We start from the raw sequence: 21,103 nt of genomic DNA on the forward strand, positions 1-21,103 counted from the left end.
CACCACCCGTATGATGTCACCACCTGCATAATGTCACCACTCATATGATGTCACCACCCGCATGATGTCAACCATCCATATGATGTCACCACCCACATAATGTCACCACTCATATAATGTCACCACCCGTTTGATGTCACAATCCGCATGATGTCACCACCCACATGATGTCACCACCCGTATGATGTCACTACCCGTATGATGTCACTACCCGTATGATGTCACCACCCATATGAGGTCTCCACCCGCATGATGTCACCACCCACATGATGTCACAACATGTATGATGTCACCACCCGTATGATGTCACCACCCGTATGATGTCACCACCCTATGATGTCACCAACCGCATGATGTCACCACCCATATGAGGTCACCATCCGCATAATGTCACCACCCGCATGATGTCACCACCCATATGATGTCACCACCCGTATGATGTCACCACCTGCATAATGTCACCACCCATATGATGTCACCACCCGCATGATGTCACCACCCTATGATGTCACCACCCATATGAGGTCACCATCCGCATGATGTCACCACCCGCATAATGTCACCACCCGCATAATGTCACCACCCGTATGACGTCACCACCTGCATAATGTCACCACCCATATGATGTCACCACCCGCATGATGTCACCACCCTATGATGTCACCATTCATATGAGGTCACCATCCGCATGATGTCACAACCCATATGATGTCACCACCCGCTTGATGTCACCACCCATATGATGTCACCATCCGCATGATGTCACCACCCATATGATGTCACCACCCATATGATGTCACCACCCGCATAATGTCACCACCCGCATGATGTCACAACCCACATGATGTCACCACCCGTTTGATGTCACCACCTGTATGATGTCACCACCCGTATAATGTCACCACCCGTATGATGTCACCACCCGCATGATGTCACCACCCGTATGATGTCACCACCCGCATAATGTCACCACCCGTATGATATCACCACCCATATGATGTCACCACCTGCATGATGTCACCACCCGCATGATGTCACCACCCGCATGATGTCACCACCCGCATGATGTCACCACATGTATGATGTCACCACCCGCATAATGTCACCAACCGCATGATGTCACCACCCGCATGATGTCACCACCCGCATGATGTCACCACCCGCATGATGTCACCACCCTATGATGTCAGCACCCATATGAGGTCTCCACCCGCATGATGTCACCACTCGTATAATGTCACCACTCGTATAATGTCACCACCCGCATGATGTCACCACCCGCATCATGTCACCACCCGTTTGATGTCACCACCTGTATGATGTCACCACCCGTATAATGTCACCACCCGTATGATGTCACCACCCGCATGATGTCACCACCCGTATGATGTAACCACCCGCATAATGTCACCACCCGCATTATGTCACCACCCGCATGATGTCACCACATGTATGATGTCACCACCCGCATAATGTCACCAACCGCATGATGTCACCACCCGCATGATGTCACCACCCGCATGATGTCACCACATGTATGATGTCACCACCCGCATAATGTCACCAACCGCATGATGTCACCACCCGCATGATGTCACCACCCGCATGATGTCACCACCCTATGATGTCAGCACCCATATGAGGTCTCCACCCGCATGATGTCACCACTCGTATAATGTCACCACCCGCATGATGTCACAACCCATATGATGTCACCACCCACATAATGTCACCACCCGTTTGATGTCACCACCTGTATGATGTCACCACCCGTATAATGTCACCACCCGTATGATGTCACCACCCGCATGATGTCACCACCCGTATGATGTAACCACCCGCATAATGTCACCACCCGCATTATGTCACCACCCGTATGATGTCACCACCCGCATGATGTCACCACATGTATGATGTCACCACCCGCATAATGTCACCAACCGCATGATGTCACCACCCGCATGATGTCACCACCCGCATGATGTCACCACCCTATGATGTCAGCACCCATATGAGGTCTCCACCCGCATGATGTCACCACTCGTATAATGTCACCACTCGTATAATGTCACCACCCGCATGATGTCACCACCCGCATGATATCACCACCCGTATGAGGTCACCACCCGTATGAGGTCACCACCCTCATGATGTCACCACCTGCATGATGTCACCACCCACATGATGTCACCACTCACATGATGTCACCACCCGTATGATGTCACCTTGCGTAAGATGTCACCACCCTATGATGTCACCACCCGCATAATGTCACCACCCGCATGATGTCACCACCCATATGATGTCACCACCCGCATAATGTCACCACCCGTATGATGTCACCACCCGCATGATGTCCCCACCCATATGATGTCACCACCCGTATGATGTCACCACCCGCATGTTGTCACCACCCGTATGATGTCACCACCTGCATGATGTCACCACACGTATGATGTCACCACCCGTATGATGTCACCGCCCGCATGATGTCACCGCCAGCATGATGTCACCGCCCACATGATGTCCCCGCCCACATGATGTTACCACCCGTATGATGTCACCACCCGTATGATGTCACCACCTGCATGATGTCACCACCCGCATGATGGCACCACCCGCATGATGTCACCGCCCGCATGATGTCACCGCCCGCATGATGTCACCGCCCGCATGTCTCACACACACCTGATAATAACGCATCTCCCTCGGCTTGGGCCAGGCCATTGTTCAGGATACAGGAATACTGCACATTCTCCTGGATTCCCGTGTAGGCAGAGAGGACCTCGTACGTGCTGTCGAGATTGGGCACGAATCTGGTGGTGGAAACGTTGGTCAAGTTGGTACCATTTGTGTTGTCCAGCCATGTGATGTTGGGTTTGGGGGACCAGGCGGCAGAGTCACATGTCAGGGTGTTGCTGGAGGTGTTGGTGATTGTGATGGCAGAAAAAGCTGGAGACAGAGGATATATACAGTAAGTTCCCTGTATTCCCATCCATCGTGTCCTGCTACAATCTCTCAGTGCGCATGCATACCAACGTTACTGGCTGCTTCTGCATGTAGCCCACACCTAACTCTGCACATGTTACATCTGCACATGTTACATCTGCCCCCCCAGCAGTGCAGCACGGTGTTACCCAGGTGCTCAGTTACTGGCTGCTTCTGCATGTAGCCCACACCTAACTCTGCACATGTTACATCTGCCCCCTGCAGTGCAGCATGGTGTTACCCAGGTGCTCAGTTACTGGCTGCTTCTGCATGTAGCCCACACCTAACTCTGCACATGTTACATCTGCCCCCTGCAGTGCAGCATGGTGTTACCCAGGTGCTCAGTTACTGGCTGCTTCTGCATGTAGCCCACACCTAACTCTGCACATGTTACATCTGCCCCCTGCAGTGCAGCATGGTGTTACCCAGGTGCTCAGTTACTGGCTGCTTCTGCATGTAGCCCACACCTAACTCTGCACATGTTACATCTGCCCCCTGCAGTGCAGCATGGTGTTACAGGTGCTCAGTTACTGGCTGCTTCTGCATGTAACCCACACCTAACTCTGCACATGTTACATCTGCCCCCTGCAGTGCAGCATGGTGTTACAGGTGCTCAGTTACTGGCTGCTTCTGCATGTAGCCCACACCTAACTCTGCACATGTTACATCTGCCCCCCAGCAGTGCAGCATGGTGTTACCCAGGTGCTCAGTTACTGGCTGCTTCTGCATGTAGCCTACACCTAACTCTGCACATGTTACATCTGCCCCCCTGCAGTGCAGCATGGTGTTACCCAGGTGCTCAGTTACTGGCTGCTTCTGCATGTAGCCCTCACATAACTCTTTGCACATGTTACATCTGCCCCCTGCAGTGCAGCATGGTGTTACCAGGTGCTCAGTTACTGGCTGCTTCTACATGTAGCCCACACCTAACTCTGCACATGTTACATCTGCCCCCCAGCAGTGCAGCATGGTGTTACCCAGGTGCTCAGTTACTGGCTGCTTCTGTATGTAGCCCACACCTAACTCTGCACATGTTACATCTGCCCCCCAGCAGTGCAGCATGGTGTTACCAGGTGCCCAGTTACTGGCTGCTTTTGCATGTAGCCCACAACTAACTCTGCACATGTTACATCTGCCCCCTGCAGTGCAGCACGGTGTTACCCAGGTGCTCAGTTACTGGCTGCTTCTGCATGTAGCCCACACCTAACTCTGCACATGTTACATCTGCCCCCTGCAGTGCAGCATGGTGTTACCCAGGTGCTCAGTTACTGGCTGCTTCTGCATGTAGCCCACACCTAACTCTGCACATGTTACATCTGCCCCCTGCAGTGCAGCACGGTGTTACCCAGGTGCTCAGTTACTGGCTGCTTCTGCATGTAGCCCACACCTAACTCTGCACATGTTACATCTGCCCCCCTGCAGTGCAGCATGGTGTTACCCAGGTGCTCAGTTACTGGCTGCTTCTGCATGTAGCCCACACCTAACTCTGCACGTGTTACATCTGCCCCCTGCAGTGCAGCATGGTGTTACCCAGGTGCTCAGTTACTGGCTGCTTCTGCATGTAGCCCACACCTAACTCTGCACATGTTACATCTGCCCCCTAGCAGTACAGCATGGTGTTACCCAGGTGCTCAGTTACTGGCTGCTTCTGCATGTAGCCCACAGCTAACTCTCTGTACATGTTACATCTGCCCCCTGCAGTGCAGCATGGTGTTACCCAGGTGCTCAGTTACTGGCTGCTTCTGCATGTAGCCCACAGCTAACTCTCTGCACATGTTACATCTGCCCCCTGCAGTGCAGCATGGTGTTACCAGGTGCTCAGTTACTGGCTGCTTCTGCATGTAGCCCACACCTAACTCTGCACATATTACATCTGCCCCCCTGCAGTGCAGCATGGTGTTACCCAGGTGCTCGGTTACTGGCTGCTTCTGCATGTAGCCCACACCTAACTCTGCACATGTTACATCTACCCCCTGCAGTGCAGCATTGTGTTACCCAGGTACCCAGTTACTGGCTGCTTCTGCATGTAGCCCACAGCTAACTCTCTGCACATGTTACATCTGCCCCCTCCAGTGCAGCATGGTGTTACCCAGGTGCTCAGTTACTGGCTGCTTTTGTATGTAGACCACACCTAACTCTGCACATGTTACATCTGCCCCCTGCAGTGCAGCATGGTGTTACCCAGGTGCTCAGTTACTGGCTGCTTCTGCATGTAGCCCACACCTAACTCTGCACATGTTACATCTGCCCCCTGCAGTGCAGCATGGTGTTACCCAGGTGCTCAGTTACTGGCTGCTTCTGCATGTAGCCCACACCTAACTCTGCACATGTTACATCTGCCCCCTAGCAGTACAGCATGGTGTTACCCAGGTGCTCAGTTACTGGCTGCTTCTGCATGTAGCCCACACCTAACTCTGCACATGTTACATCTGCCCCCCTGCAGTGCAGCATGGTGTTACCCAGGTGCTCAGTTACTGGCTGCTTCTGCATGTAGCCCACACCTAACTCTCTGCACATGTTACATCTGCCCCCTGCAGTGCAGCATGGTGTTACCCAGGTGCTCAGTTACTGGCTGCTTCTGCATGTAGCCCACACCTAACTCTGCACATGTTACATCTGCCCCCTGCAGTGCAGCATGGTGTTACCCAGGTGCTCAGTTACTGGCTGCTTCTGCATGTAGCCCACACCTAACTCTGCACATGTTACATCTGCCCCCTGCAGTGCAGCATGGTGTTACCCAGGTGCTCAGTTACTGGCTGCTTCTGCATGTAGCCCACACCTAACTCTGCACATGTTACATCTGCCCCCTGCAGTGCAGCATGGTGTTACCCAGGTGCTCAGTTACTGGCTGCTTCTGCATGTAGCCCACACCTAACTCTGCACATATTACATCTGCCCCCCTGCAGTGCAGCATGGTGTTTCCCAGGTACTCAGTTACTGGCTGCTTCTGCAAGTACCCCACACCTAACTCTGCACATGTTACATCTGCCCCCCTGCAGTGCAGCATGGTGTTACCCAGGTGCTCAGTTACTGGCTGCTTCTGCATGTAGCCCACACCTAACTCTGCACATGTTACATCTGCCCCCCAGCAGTACAGCATGGTGTTACCCAGGTGCTCAGTTACTGGCTGCTTCTGCATGTAGCCCACACCTAACTCTGCACATATTACATCTGCCCCCCTGCAGTGCAGCATGGTGTTACCCAGGTGCTCAGTTACTGGCTGCTTCTGCATGTAGCCCACACCTAACTCTGCACATGTTACATCTGCCCCCCTGCAGTGCAGCATGGTGTTACCCAGGTGCTCAGTTACTGGCTGCTTCTGCATGTAGCCCACACCTAACTCTGCACATATTACATCTGCCCCCTGCAGTGCAGCATGGTGTTACCCAGGTGCTCAGTTACTGGCTGCTTCTGCATGTAGCCCACACCTTACTCTGCACATGTTACATCTGCCCCCTGCAGTGCAGCATGGTGTTACCCAGGTGCTCAGTTACTAGCTGCTTCTGCATGTAGCCCACACCTAACTCTGCACATGTTACATCTGCCCCCCAGCAGTACAGCATGGTGTTACCCAGGTGCTCAGTTACTGGCTGCTTCTGCATGTAGCCCACACCTAACTCTGCACATATTACATCTGCCCCCCTGCAGTGCAGCATGGTGTTACCCAGGTGCTCAGTTACTGGCTGCTTCTGCATGTAGCCCACACCTAACTCTGCTCATTTTACATCTGCCCCCCAGCAGTGCAGCACGGTGTTACCCAGGTGCTCAGTTACTGGCTGCTTCTGCATGTAGCCCACACCTAACTCTGCACATGTTACATCTGCCCCCCTGCAGTACAGCATGGTGTTACCAGGTGCTCAGTTACTGGCTGCTTCTGCATGTAGCCCACACCTAACTCTGCACATGTTACATCTGCCCCCTGCAGTACAGCATGGTGTTACCCAGGTGCTCAGTTACTGGCTGCTTCTGCATGTAGCCCACACCTAACTCTGCACATATTACATCTGCCCCCTGCAGTGCAGCATGGTGTTACCCAGGTGCTCAGTTACTGGCTGCTTCTGCATGTAGCCCACACCTAACTCTGCACATGTTACATCTGCCCCCTGCAGTGCAGCATGGTGTTACAGGTGCTCAGTTACTGGCTGCTTCTGCATGTAACCCACACCTAACTCTGCACATGTTACATCTGCCCCCTGCAGTGCAGCATGGTGTTACAGGTGCTCAGTTACTGGCTGCTTCTGCATGTAGCCCACACCTAACTCTGCACATGTTACATCTGCCCCCCAGCAGTGCAGCATGGTGTTACCCAGGTGCTCAGTTACTGGCTGCTTCTGCATGTAGCCTACACCTAACTCTGCACATGTTACATCTGCCCCCCTGCAGTGCAGCATGGTGTTACCCAGGTGCTCAGTTACTGGCTGCTTCTGCATGTAGCCCTCACATAACTCTCTGCACATGTTACATCTGCCCCCTGCAGTGCAGCATGGTGTTACCAGGTGCTCAGTTACTGGCTGCTTCTACATGTAGCCCACACCTAACTCTGCACATGTTACATCTGCCCCCCAGCAGTGCAGCATGGTGTTACCCAGGTGCTCAGTTACTGGCTGCTTCTGTATGTAGCCCACACCTAACTCTGCACATGTTACATCTGCCCCCCAGCAGTGCAGCATGGTGTTACCAGGTGCCCAGTTACTGGCTGCTTCTGCATGTAGCCCACAACTAACTCTGCACATGTTACATCTGCCCCCTGCAGTGCAGCACGGTGTTACCCAGGTGCTCAGTTACTGGCTGCTTCTGCATGTAGCCCACACCTAACTCTGCACATGTTACATCTGCCCCCTGCAGTGCAGCATGGTGTTACCCAGGTGCTCAGTTACTGGCTGCTTCTGCATGTAGCCCACACCTAACTCTGCACATGTTACATCTGCCCCCTGCAGTGCAGCACGGTGTTACCCAGGTGCTCAGTTACTGGCTGCTTCTGCATGTAGCCCACACCTAACTCTGCACATGTTACATCTGCCCCCCTGCAGTGCAGCATGGTGTTACCCAGGTGCTCAGTTACTGGCTGCTTCTGCATGTAGCCCACACCTAACTCTGCACGTGTTACATCTGCCCCCTGCAGTGCAGCATGGTGTTACCCAGGTGCTCAGTTACTGGCTGCTTCTGCATGTAGCCCACACCTAACTCTGCACATGTTACATCTGCCCCCTAGCAGTACAGCATGGTGTTACCCAGGTGCTCAGTTACTGGCTTCTTCTGCATGTAGCCCACAGCTAACTCTCTGTACATGTTACATCTGCCCCCTGCAGTGCAGCATGGTGTTACCCAGGTGCTCAGTTACTGGCTGCTTCTGCATGTAGCCCACAGCTAACTCTCTGCACATGTTACATCTGCCCCCTGCAGTGCAGCATGGTGTTACCAGGTGCTCAGTTACTGGCTGCTTCTGCATGTAGCCCACACCTAACTCTGCACATATTACATCTGCCCCCCTGCAGTGCAGCATGGTGTTACCCAGGTGCTCGGTTACTGGCTGCTTCTGCATGTAGCCCACACCTAACTCTGCACATGTTACATCTACCCCCTGCAGTGCAGCATTGTGTTACCCAGGTACCCAGTTACTGGCTGCTTCTGCATGTAGCCCACAGCTAACTCTCTGCACATGTTACATCTGCCCCCTCCAGTGCAGCATGGTGTTACCCAGGTGCTCAGTTACTGGCTGCTTCTGTATGTAGACCACACCTAACTCTGCACATGTTACATCTGCCCCCTGCAGTGCAGCATGGTGTTACCCAGGTGCTCAGTTACTGGCTGCTTCTGCATGTAGCCCACACCTAACTCTGCACATGTTACATCTGCCCCCTGCAGTGCAGCATGGTGTTACCCAGGTGCTCAGTTACTGGCTGCTTCTGCATGTAGCCCACACCTAACTCTGCACATGTTACATCTGCCCCCTAGCAGTACAGCATGGTGTTACCCAGGTGCTCAGTTACTGGCTGCTTCTGCATGTAGCCCACACCTAACTCTGCACATGTTACATCTGCCCCCCTGCAGTGCAGCATGGTGTTACCCAGGTGCTCAGTTACTGGGTGCTTCTGCATGTAGCCCACACCTAACTCTCTGCACATGTTACATCTGCCCCCTGCAGTGCAGCATGGTGTTACCCAGGTGCTCAGTTACTGGCTGCTTCTGCATGTAGCCCACACCTAACTCTGCACATGTTACATCTGCCCCCTGCAGTGCAGCATGGTGTTACCAGGTGCTCAGTTACTGGCTGCTTCTGCATGTAGCCCACACATAACTCTCCGCACATGTTACATCTGCCACCCTGCAGTGCAGCATGGTGTTACCCAGGGGCTCAGTTACTGGCTGCTTCTGCATGTAGCCCACACCTAACTCTGCACATGTTACATCTGCCCCCCTGCAGTGCAGCATGGTGTTACCCAGGGGCTCAGTTACTGGCTGCTTCTGCATGTAGCCCACACCTAACTCTGCACATGTTACATCTGCCCCCCTGCAGTGCAGCATGGTGTTACCCAGGTGCTCAGTTACTGGCTGCTTCTGCATGTAGCCCACACCTAACTCTGCACATGTTACATCTGCCCCCTGCAGTGCAGCATGGTGTTACCCAGGTGCTCAGTTACTGGCTGCTTCTGCATGTAGCCCACACCTAACTCTGCACATGTTACATCTGCCCCCTGCAGTGCAGCATGGTGTTACCCAGGTGCTCAGTTACTGGCTGCTTCTGCATGTAGCCCACACCTAACTCTGCACATGTTACATCTGCCCCCTGCAGTGCAGCATGGTGTTACCCAGGTGCTCAGTTACTGGCTGCTTCTGCATGTAGCCCACACCTAACTCTGCACATGTTACATCTGCCCCCTGCAGTGCAGCATGGTGTTTCCCAGGTACTCAGTTACTGGCTGCTTCTGCATGTAGCCCACACCTAACTCTGCACATATTACATCTGCCCCCCTGCAGTGCAGCATGGTGTTTCCCAGGTACTCAGTTACTGGCTGCTTCTGCAAGTACCCCACACCTAACTCTGCACATGTTACATCTGCCCCCCTGCAGTGCAGCATGGTGTTACCCAGGTGCTCAGTTACTGGCTGCTTCTGCATGTAGCCCACACCTAACTCTGCACATGTTACATCTGCCCCCCAGCAGTACAGCATGGTGTTACCCAGGTGCTCAGTTACTGGCTGCTTCTGCATGTAGCCCACACCTAACTCTGCACATATTACATCTGCCCCCCTGCAGTGCAGCATGGTGTTACCCAGGTGCTCAGTTACTGGCTGCTTCTGCATGTAGCCCACACCTAACTCTGCACATGTTACATCTGCCCCCCTGCAGTGCAGCACGGTGTTACCCAGGTGCTCAGTTACTGGCTGCTTCTGCATGTAGCCCACACCTAACTCTGCACATGTTACATCTGCCCCCCTGCAGTGCAGCATGGTGTTACCCAGGTGCTCAGTTACTGGCTGCTTCTGCATGTAGCCCACACCTAACTCTGCACATATTACATCTGCCCCCTGCAGTGCAGCATGGTGTTACCCAGGTGCTCAGTTACTGGCTGCTTCTGCATGTAGCCCACACCTAACTCTGCACATGTTACATCTGCCCCCTGCAGTGCAGCATGGTGTTACCCAGGTGCTCAGTTACTAGCTGCTTCTGCATGTAGCCCACACCTAACTCTGCACATGTTACATCTGCCCCCCAGCAGTACAGCATGGTGTTACCCAGGTGCTCAGTTACTGGCTGCTTCTGCATGTAGCCCACACCTAACTCTGCACATATTACATCTGCCCCCCTGCAGTGCAGCATGGTGTTACCCAGGTGCTCAGTTACTGGCTGCTTCTGCATGTAGCCCACACCTAACTCTGCTCATTTTACATCTGCCCCCCAGCAGTGCAGCACGGTGTTACCCAGGTGCTCAGTTACTGGCTGCTTCTGCATGTAGCCCACACCTAACTCTGCACATGTTACATCTGCCCCCCTGCAGTACAGCATGGTGTTACCAGGTGCTCAGTTACTGGCTGCTTCTGCATGTAGCCCACACCTAACTCTGCACATGTTACATCTGCCCCCTGCAGTACAGCATGGTGTTACCCAGGTGCTCAGTTACTGGCTGCTTCTGCATGTAGCCCACACCTAACTCTGCACATGTTACATCTGCCCCCCTGCAGTACAGCATGGTGTTACCAGGTGCTCAGTTACTGGCTGCTTCTGCATGTAGCCCACACCTAACTCTGCACATGTTACATCTGCCCCCCTGCAGTACAGCATGGTGTTACCAGGTGCTCAGTTTCTGGCTGCTTCTGCATGTAGCCCACACCTAACTCTGCACATGTTACATCTGCCCCCCTGCAGTACAGCATGGTGTTACCAGGTGCTCAGTTACTGGCTGCTTCTGCATGTAGCCCACAACTAAAGGCCCCCATACACTATCCGATTTTGGGACGATTTCATCCGATTTCGGCACTTTGTGCCGATAACCGGGTAAAATCGCCCCAAAATCACAGGTGTGTGATATCTGATCCGATCCGATGCGCGGTCCCGTGCGCATCGGACCGGATCAGGGAGGTCGGACGGTCAGTACATACGATCACGTCCGACCTCCCTGTATGCATATGCCTGCCCACCTGACAGGCATATGCATGCAGACACCGGGGGAGCAGTGGGGCGGGCAGCGGGTCCCTGACCTGGCCGGGCGGTGATGTTCATATATATCGGCAGCGCTGCGGGAGTCGGGAGGGGACGTGGTGCCGGGTGCGGCGAGTGCTGCTGGCTGACCTGGCCGGGCATGTGATAACAAATAGCAGCGGCGGGGACGGGACGCGCAGTCGCGGCTATTCGATTTTTAAAATACCTGTCATATGACCGGCCGTTCTCTGATTGGCTGAGAGCTCTCTCTAATAGCCGCCACTGCGCGTCCCGTCCCCGCCGATGCTATTTGTTATCACATGCCCGGCCAGGTCAGCCAGCAGCACTCGCCGCACCCGGCACCCGGCACCATGTCCCCTCCCGACTCCCGCAGCGCAGCTGATATATATGAACATCACCGCCCGGCCAGGTCAGCACTCCCCGGCGCTCAGGGACCCGCTGCCCGCCCCACTACTCCCCCTGATGAGAGCACCGCCGCCCCCTGCCCCTCACCGCCCGCCCCCCCCCTGCGACCCGACGTGATAAATCGCAAGCGATTTATCACATGTCAAATTTGGCTCATCAAGTGCCAAATTGTGTGTGAGCTTCCCGGGGAGCTCCCGGGCGGCTCACAGGAGAATTGGGTCCGACTTGTCTTAAGGACAAGTCAGCCTAATGTATGGGGGCCTTAACTTTGCAAAGGTTACATCTGCCCCCCTGCAGTGCAGCATGGTGTCACCCAGGTGTTCAGTTACTGGCTGCTTCTGTATGTAGCCCACACATGCTGGGCAGATTTATTCTCACACTGCAATGTAGCTCTGAGCTAGGACACGCCCCTCCCACATCTAACTCCCTACACATGTTACATCTGCCCCCTGCAGTGCAGCATGGTGTTACCCAGGTGCTTGGTTACTGGCTGCTTCTGCATGTAGCCTACACATGCTGGACAGCTTTATTCTCACACCGAAATGTAGCGCTGAGCTAGGACCTGCCCCTCCCACACCTAACTCTCTGCACATGTTACATCTTCCCCCTGCAGTGCAGCATAGCGCTGCAGTGCACCAGGTGCTTGGTTAATGGCTGCTTTTGCATGTAGCCCACACATGCTGGGCAACGTTATTCTCCAACTGCAATGTAGCTCTGAATTAGGACATGCCCTGCCCACACCTAACTCTGCACATGTAACATCTGCCCCCTGCAGTGCAGCATGGTGTCACCCAGGTGCTTGGTTACTGGCTGCTTCTGCATGTAGCCCACACATGCTGGGTACTTTATTCTCACACTGCAATGTAGCTCTGAGCTAGAAAAACGCCCCTTTCACATCTAACTCCCTACACATGTTACATCTGCCTCCCTGCAGTGCAGCATGGTGTTACCCTGGTGCTCAGTTACTGGCTGCTTTTCTTGTTTTATGCCAAAAAATGTCAGTAGAAGAAGCTGGCACCTGCATATTAAAAGCAGAGACTCTGACACTGGGAATATGCTGCCGGGCCGAGAAGGAGAGACCCGCTACCTACTAACTGACCAGCCCTCACCTCTTCTAGTGACCATGCCCTCACCTCTCCTCCTCCTGACAATGCTTCACCTTTCCTCCTGACCATGCCTCATCTTTCCTCCTGACCATGCCTCACCTCTCCTCCTGACCATGCCTCACCTCTCCTCCTGACCATGCCTCTCCTCCTGACCACGCCTCACCTCTCCTCCTGACCATGCCTCACCTCTCCTCTTGACCATGCCCCACCTCTCCTCCTGACCATGCCTCACATTGCTGACCATCCCTCCCCTTTCCTCCTGACCATCCCTCACCTCTCCTCCTGACCATGCTTCACCTCTCCACCTGACCATGCCTCACCTTGCCTCCTGACCATGCCTCCCCTCTCCTCCTGACCATGCCTCCCCTCTCCTACTGACCATGCCCCACCTCTCCTCCTGATCATGCCCCACCTCTCCTCCTGACCATCCCTCCCCTTTCCCCCGGACCATCCCTCCCCTTTCCCCCTGACCATGCCTCACCTCTCCTCCTGACCATGCCTCACCTCTCCTCCTGACCATGCCTCACCTTTCCTCCTGACCATGCCTCCTCTCTACTCCTGACCATGCCCCACCTCTCCTCCTGACCATGCCTCGCCTTGCTGACCATCCCTACCCTTTCTCCCTGACCATGCCTCACCTCTCCTCCTGACCATGCCTCGCCTTTCCTCCTGACCATGCCTCCCCTCTCCTCCTGACCATGCTTCACCTCTCCTCCTGACCATGCCTCACCTCTCCTCCTGACCATGCCTCACCTCTCCACCTGACCATGCCTCACCTTTCCTCCTAAACATGCCTCCCCTCTCCTCCTGACCATGCCCCACCTCTCCTCCTGACCATGCCTCGCCTTGGTGACCATCCCTACCCTTTCCCCCTGACCATGCCTCACCTCTCCTCCTGACCATGCCTCACCTTTCCTCCAGACCATGCCTCACCTTTCTTCCTGACCATGCCTCACCTTTCCTCCTGACCATGCCTCACCTTTCCTCCTTACCATGCCTAGCCTTACCTCCTGACCATGCCTCACCTCTCCACCTGACCATGCCTCACCTTTCCTCCTGACCATGCCTCCCCTCTCCTCCTGACCATGCCTCACCTTTCCTCCTGACCATGCCTCCCCTCTCCTCCTGACCATGCCCCACTTCTCCTCCTGACCATGCCTCGCCTTGCTGACCATGCCTCCCCTCTCCTCCTGACCATGCCCCACCTCTCCTCTTGACCATGCCCCACCTCTCCTCTTGACCATGCCCCACCTCTCCTCCTGACCATGCCCCACCTCTCCTCCTGACCATGCCTCACCTTTCCTCCTGACCATGCCTCACCTCTCCTCCTGACCATGCACAACCTCTCATCCTTACCATGCCTCACCTCTCCTCCTGACCATGCCTCACCTCTCCTCCTTAACATGCCTCACCTCTCCTCCTTACCATGCCTCCCCTCTCCTCCTGACCATGTCTCACCTCTCCTTACCATGCCTCACCTCTCCTCCTGACCATGCATCCCCTCTCCTCCTGACCATGCCTCCTCTCTTCTCCTGACCATGCCTCACCTCTCCTCCTTACCATGCCTCCCCTCTCCTCCTGACCATGTCTCACCTCTCCTTACCATGCCTCACCTCTCCTCCTGACCATGCATCCCCTCTCCTCCTGACCATGCCTCCTCTCTTCTCCTGACCATGCCTCACCTCTCCTCCAGACCACGCCTCACCTCTCCTCCTGACCATGCCTCACCTCTCCTCCTGACCATGCCTCACCTCTCCTCCTTACCATGTCTCACCTCTCCTCCTGACCATGCCTCACCTCTCCTCCTGACCATGCCTCACCTCTCCTCCTTACCATGCCTCACCTTTCCTCCTGACCATGTCTCACCTTTCCTCCTGACCATGCTTCACCTCCCCTCCTGATCATGCCTCCCCTTTCCTCCTGACCATGCCCAACCTCTCCTCTTGACCATGCCCCATCTCTCCTCTTGACCATGCCCCACCTCTCCTCCTGACCATGCCTCACCTTTCCTCCTGACCATGCCTCACCTCTCCTCCTGACCATGCCTCACCTCTCCTCCTGACCATACCTCACCTCTCCTCCTGACCATGCCTCCTCTCTCCTCCTGACCATGCCTCACCTCTCCTCCTTACCATGCCTCCCCTCTCCTCCTGACCATACCTCACCTCTCCTTACCATGCCTCAACTCTCATCCTGACCATGCCTCCCTTCTCCTCCTGACCATGCCTCCCCTCTTCTCCTGACCATGCCTCACCTCTCCTCCTGACCATGCCTCACCTCTCCTACTGACCATGCCTCACCTCTCCTCCTGACCATGCCTCACCTCTCCTCCTTACCATCCCTCCCCTCTCCTCCTGACCATGCCTCACCTCTCCTCCTTACCATGCCTCACCTCTCCTCCTGACCATGCCTCACCTCTCCTCCTTACCATGCCTCACCTCTCCTCCTTACCATGCCTCACCTCTCCTCCTGACCATGACTCACCTCTCCTCCTGACCATGCCTCCCCTCTCCTCCTGACCATGCCTCACCTCTCCTCCTGACCATGCCTCACCTCTTCTCCTTACCATGCCTCTCCTCTCCTCCTGACCATGCCTCACCTCTCCTCCTGACCATGCCTCACCTCTCCTCCTGACCATGCCTCACCTCTCCTCCTGACCATGCCTCACCTCTCCTCCTGACCATGCCTCACCTTTCATCCTGACCATGCCTCACCTCTCCTCATTACCATGCCTCCCCTCTCCTCCTGACCATGCCTCACCTTTCCTCCTGACCATGCCTCACCTCTCCTCCTGACCATGACTCACCTCTCCTCCTGACCATGCCTCACCTCTCCTCCTGACCATGCCTCACCTCTCCTCCTTACCATGCCTCTCCTCTCCTCCTGACCATGCCTCACCTCTCCTTACCATGTCTCACCTCCCCTCCTGACCATGCCTCACCTCTCCTCCTGACCATGCCTCACCTCTCCTCCTGACCATGCCTCCCCTCTCCTCCTGACCATGCCTCACCTCTCCTCCTGACCATGCCTCACCTCTCCTCCTTACCATGCCTCCCCTCTCCTCCTGACCATGTCTCACCTCTCCTTACCATGCCTCACCTCTCCTCCTGACCATGCCTCCCCTCTCCTCCTGACCATGCCTCCTCTCTTCTCCTGACCATGCCTCACCTTTCCTCCTGATCATGCTTCACCTCTCCTCCTGATCATGCTTCACCTCTCCTCCTGATCATGCCTCCCCTCTCCTCCTGACCATGCCCCACCTCTCCTCTTGACCATGCCCCACCTATCCTCTTGACCATGCCCCACCTCTCCTCCTGACCATGCCCCACCTCTCCTCATGACCATGCCCCACCTCTCCTCTTGACCATGCCCCACCTCTCCTCTTGACCATGCCCCACCTCTCCTCCTGACCATGCCTCACCTTTCCTCCTGACCATGCCTCACCTCTCCTCCTGACCATGCCTCACCTCTCCTCCTGACCATGCCTCACCTCTCCTAACCATGCCTCACCTCTCCTCCTGACCATGCCTCCCCTCTCCTCCTGACCATGCCTCCTCTCTCCTCCTGACCATGCCTCACCTCTCCTCCTTACCATGCCTCCCCTCTCCTCCTGACCATACCTCACCTCTCCTCCTGATCATGCCTCACCTCTCCTCCTGACCATGCCTCACCTCTCCTCCTGACCATGCCTCACCTCTCCTCCATATGATGCCTCACCTCTCCTCCTGACCATGCCTCCCCTCTCCTCCTGACCATGCCTCACCTCTCCTCCTTACCATGCCTCACCTCTCCTTACCATGCCTCACCTCTCCTCCTGACCAAGCCTCCCCTCTCCTCCTGACCATGCCTCCTCTATCCTCCTTACCATGCCTCACCTCTCCTCCTTACCATGCCTCCCCTCTCCTCCTGACCATACCTCACCTCTCCTCCTGACCATGCCTCACCTCTACTCCTGACCATGCCTCACCTCTCCTCCTTACCATGCCTCACCTCTCCTCCTTACCATGCCTCACCTCTCCTCCTGACCATGCCTCACCTCTCCTCCTGACCATGCCTTACCTCTCCTCCTTACCATGCCTCCCCTCTCCTCCTGACCATACCTCACCTCTCCTCCTGACCATGCCTCACGTCTCCTCCTGACCATGCCTCACGTCTCCTCCTGACCATGCCTCACCCCTCCTCCTGACCATGCCTCACCTTTCCTCCTGACCATGCCTCACCTCTACTCCTGACCATCCATCCCCTTTCCTCTTGACCATGCCTCACCCCTCCTCCTGACCATGCCTCACCTCTCCTCCTGACCATCCCTCCCCTTACCTCTTGACCATGCCTCACGTCTCCTCCTGACCATGCCTCACCTCTCCTCCTGACCACGCCTCACCTCTCCTCCTGACCATGCCTCACCTCTCCTCCTGACCATGCTTCACCCCTTCTCCTGACCATGCCTTACCTCTCCTACTGACCATGCCTCACCCCTCCTCCTGACCACGTCTCACCTCTCCTCCTGACCATGCCTCACCCCTCCTCCTGACCATGTCTCACCTCTCCTCCTGACCATGTCTCACCTCTCCTGACCACGCCTCACCTCTCCTCCTGACCATGCCTCACCCCTCCTCCTGACAATGCCTCATCTCTCCTCCTGACCATGCCTCACCTCTCCTCCTGTCCATGCCTCACCTCTCGTGACCATGCCTCACCTCTCCTCCTGACCACGCCTCACCTCTCCTCCTGACCATGCCTCACCCCTCCTCCTGACAATGCCTCATCTCTCCTCCTGACCATGCCTCACCTCTCCTCCTGTCCATGCCTCACCTCTCGTGACCATGCCTCACCTCTCCTGACCATGGCTCACCTCTCCTCCTGACCACGCCCCACCTCTCCTCCTGACCATGCCTCACCCCTCCTCCTGACAATGCCTCATCTCTCCTCCTGACCATGCCTCACCTCTCCTCCTGACCATGCCTCATGTCTCCTGACCACGCCTCCCCTCTCCTCCTGACCACGCCTCACCTCTTCTACTGACCATGCCTCATCTCTCCTCCTAACCATGCCTCACCTCTCCACCTGACCATGCCTCACCTTTCCTCCTGACCATGCCTCCCCTCTCCTCCTGACCATGCCTCACCCCTCCTCCTGACCATGCCTCACCCCTCCTCCTGACCATGCCTCACCCCTCCTCCTGACCACGCCTCACCTCTCCTCCAGCCTACTCACCTCCAACACTGAGGCTCAGGCTGTTCTGTCCGATGCCATTGGAGTTGCTGATGGTACATCTGTAGGTGCCCTCATCACCCTTCTGTACCCTGCTGAGTAGTAGGGATGCATTGCCAGCTGCCAGCTGGTTGATAAAGAGAGAGGTTCGCCCGCTGTAGAGGGAGCTCTGGTCCGTCAGCGAGATCTTCCCATTCTGGTACTTGTACACGGTGACGCTCGTCTTGCCCACCTTTTCCCACAGGACGTCGCTGGACTTCTTCACGTCGGGGGTGAAGGTGCAGCTGAGTATGACATTCTGCCCGAACTGCCCCACAGCATTCACTGTGGTCACGTCATTGGTGGTGGCGTTACCTAGGAGGACACAAGCCACGTGTCATACAGCATCTAATTCTAGGGTTAGAGGGCCTGATTCATAGCATTACTGCTGATTTTATCGTATGTTTTTATGGGGATGCAGTCAAAATCCCGACAGGGTCAAAATCCCGAATGGGTCATAATACCGACAAGGACAAAATCCCGACAAGGACAAAATCCCGACATTTAAAATCCCGACAAGGACAAAATCCCGACATTTAAAATCCCGACAGGGTCAAAATCCCGACAGGGTCAAAATCCCGAATGGGTCATAATACCGACATGGACAAAATCCCGACAAGGACAAAATCCCGACAAGGACAAAATCCCGACATTTAAAATCCCGACAAGGTCAAAATGCCGACATATAGAATGTACAGGTGAAACTGTTAACATGACTTTGGGTCGACAGGTCGCGAGGTCGACATGGGGTTTTTCCCTGTTTTTGTCCCGACATGTGCCGACAGGCGGTATTTCATGCCCTACCATCCACTAGGGCGTGGCGGGAGAATAAAATAGTGTGCCGAGCGCAGCGAGACACCGTGCCCGAAGCATTACAAGTGAAGCGAGGGGCTGCGGTTCACCTCCATCTGTGTCCATGTCGACTGTGTCGACATTCAGGTAAAAAAAACAGTGAAAAACCCATGTCGACCTCGCGACCCAAAGTCATGTTGACAGTTTCACATGCACATTCTGTATGTCGGTATTTTGACCCTGTCGGTATTTTGACCGTTGGGATTTCATACCGAATCCGTTTTTATGGGGCTTAAACATTATTAAAAGTCATTGATTAAATGTTCTGTGAATATTAATGGGTGTGCAGATGGGATGTGTTTTATGTTGGGTTTCTCAGTCGGGTGAGCAATGATTAGATATAATGGGGAAATTTACTAAGCGAAATTCTCCCATTTTAGGTGTATTCGTAGAAAGTTCTATGCAAATACGCCCCCTACACGTATTTCTGGCATTTATTGTGCCGAAAACAAGTCAACTCGTATTCATGGCACATTCCTATTTTCAAATATGAATGCATACGCCATCAAAAGAATACAACTAGGAAACGCCATTCAGTATAATGGTGATTCCTAATTTACTAAGTGGCCATATGCAATATACGTCCGGTAATTGTCGCGAAATACACCTGGAAAATACAGATCATTTCCAGACGCATTTGGCACAAGCCTGCATAAATAATAAAAAAAAAAACGGCGTGCCCCCCCCCCCAATAGCCATAACCAGCCCGGGGGTTAAAAGAGACAGTCCTGGTTTCAAAAAAATCACAGGGCAAATGAAATAAGGGTCCCCTGGATTTTTTGAAACCAGCATCAGATTTTCATTATTATATTTTTTTTTTTTTTACATTGCAGATCCGTGCAGGCTGCCAACTCTTATTTGTCGCGGGTGTGGTATAATTCACCTACAGTCGGGATTCCGACAATCATTACTCAGACTTCGGACTCGACTGGGGAGCGCCATGAAGCCCCTTGCGGGCTCGCTGCGCTCACCACCTATTTTATTCTCCCTCTATGGGGGTCGTGGACCCACACAAGGGAGCAGTCGTTATTCCAACATCGGAGTAATGACTGTCGGAATCCCGACTGTCGGGGAGCCGTCCGGCACCCATTTGTTGCTACGTAGGAAATTTGACGGCAGAATATGTCCACCTACGCCATCGGCCAAATACGAATCAGTAAATAGGGCATCTTAGTAATTCTGCCCTGTTTTCAACTGGGTCATATTCGTATTCTTAGTACATTTCCTCCAGTGTGTTATTAGGTGCCAAGCGGGCAGAAGGCGTGACATTCTCCGTCCGCCTCTGACTATACACGGCTAGACCATGGGTGACCACAGTGCAGATCCTGACTTACCTGACACGCTGAGGCCGATAATCAGGGCGATGACAGCGACGAGGAGAATGATGATAATTATCATACTAAGGATGGAGAGAGACAGAAAGTTAGGAGACGAGATCATTGTCCAGTCTGCCTATGTCCGATTGTATCCTCATTATGGGGCAGTGCCGCAGTTGGCACTTGCCATAGAGACAGATTGGATGTGGCACCTAAAGTGGATGGAAATGCTACCAGCGTGAGTCTCGGATATTGTACCGTTGTACACACGCTTATACATAGAGGTGGGAATTGTAGCGGCATTACCGTATAGAAGTCGCCACAACCGCGTCCACCTCTGCACCAGGTGCTATATTTCTCTGGTAAAAACCATACAGAATGATTACAGTATTAGCATTAGGAGATCAGTCCTGCCCCAAACACTGCTGGAGGGCCTGCTGCGAGGTAGGCCACCCCTGTCATGTCTTTTGGTTCCGTCACTTACTGTGTAACTACTGGATGGATGTCTTTCAGCTTATCAATACG

General features: G+C 54.4%; 1 protein-coding gene across 1 annotated transcript in view; it reads right to left on the reverse strand.

Annotated features, from left to right (window-relative positions):
* VTCN1 (V-set domain containing T cell activation inhibitor 1) overlaps positions 1-20,702 on the reverse strand; it is a 51,178-nt gene extending 30,476 nt beyond the window's left edge. The window contains exons 1-3 of the mRNA XM_083170051.1: positions 20,597-20,702; positions 18,375-18,725; positions 2,689-2,952 (exon numbers count right to left, since the gene is read on the reverse strand). Of these exons, the coding sequence (XP_083026177.1) occupies positions 2,689-2,952; positions 18,375-18,725; positions 20,597-20,702 (721 nt within the window). The remainder of the gene's footprint in view (positions 1-2,688; positions 2,953-18,374; positions 18,726-20,596) is intronic.
* Positions 20,703-21,103: the final 401 nt, after the last annotated feature.

Source organism: Crinia signifera, chromosome 2, assembly GCF_055691185.1.
Source record: "Crinia signifera chromosome 2, ASM5569118v1, whole genome shotgun sequence".
Taxonomy (NCBI): domain Eukaryota; kingdom Metazoa; phylum Chordata; class Amphibia; order Anura; family Myobatrachidae; genus Crinia; species Crinia signifera.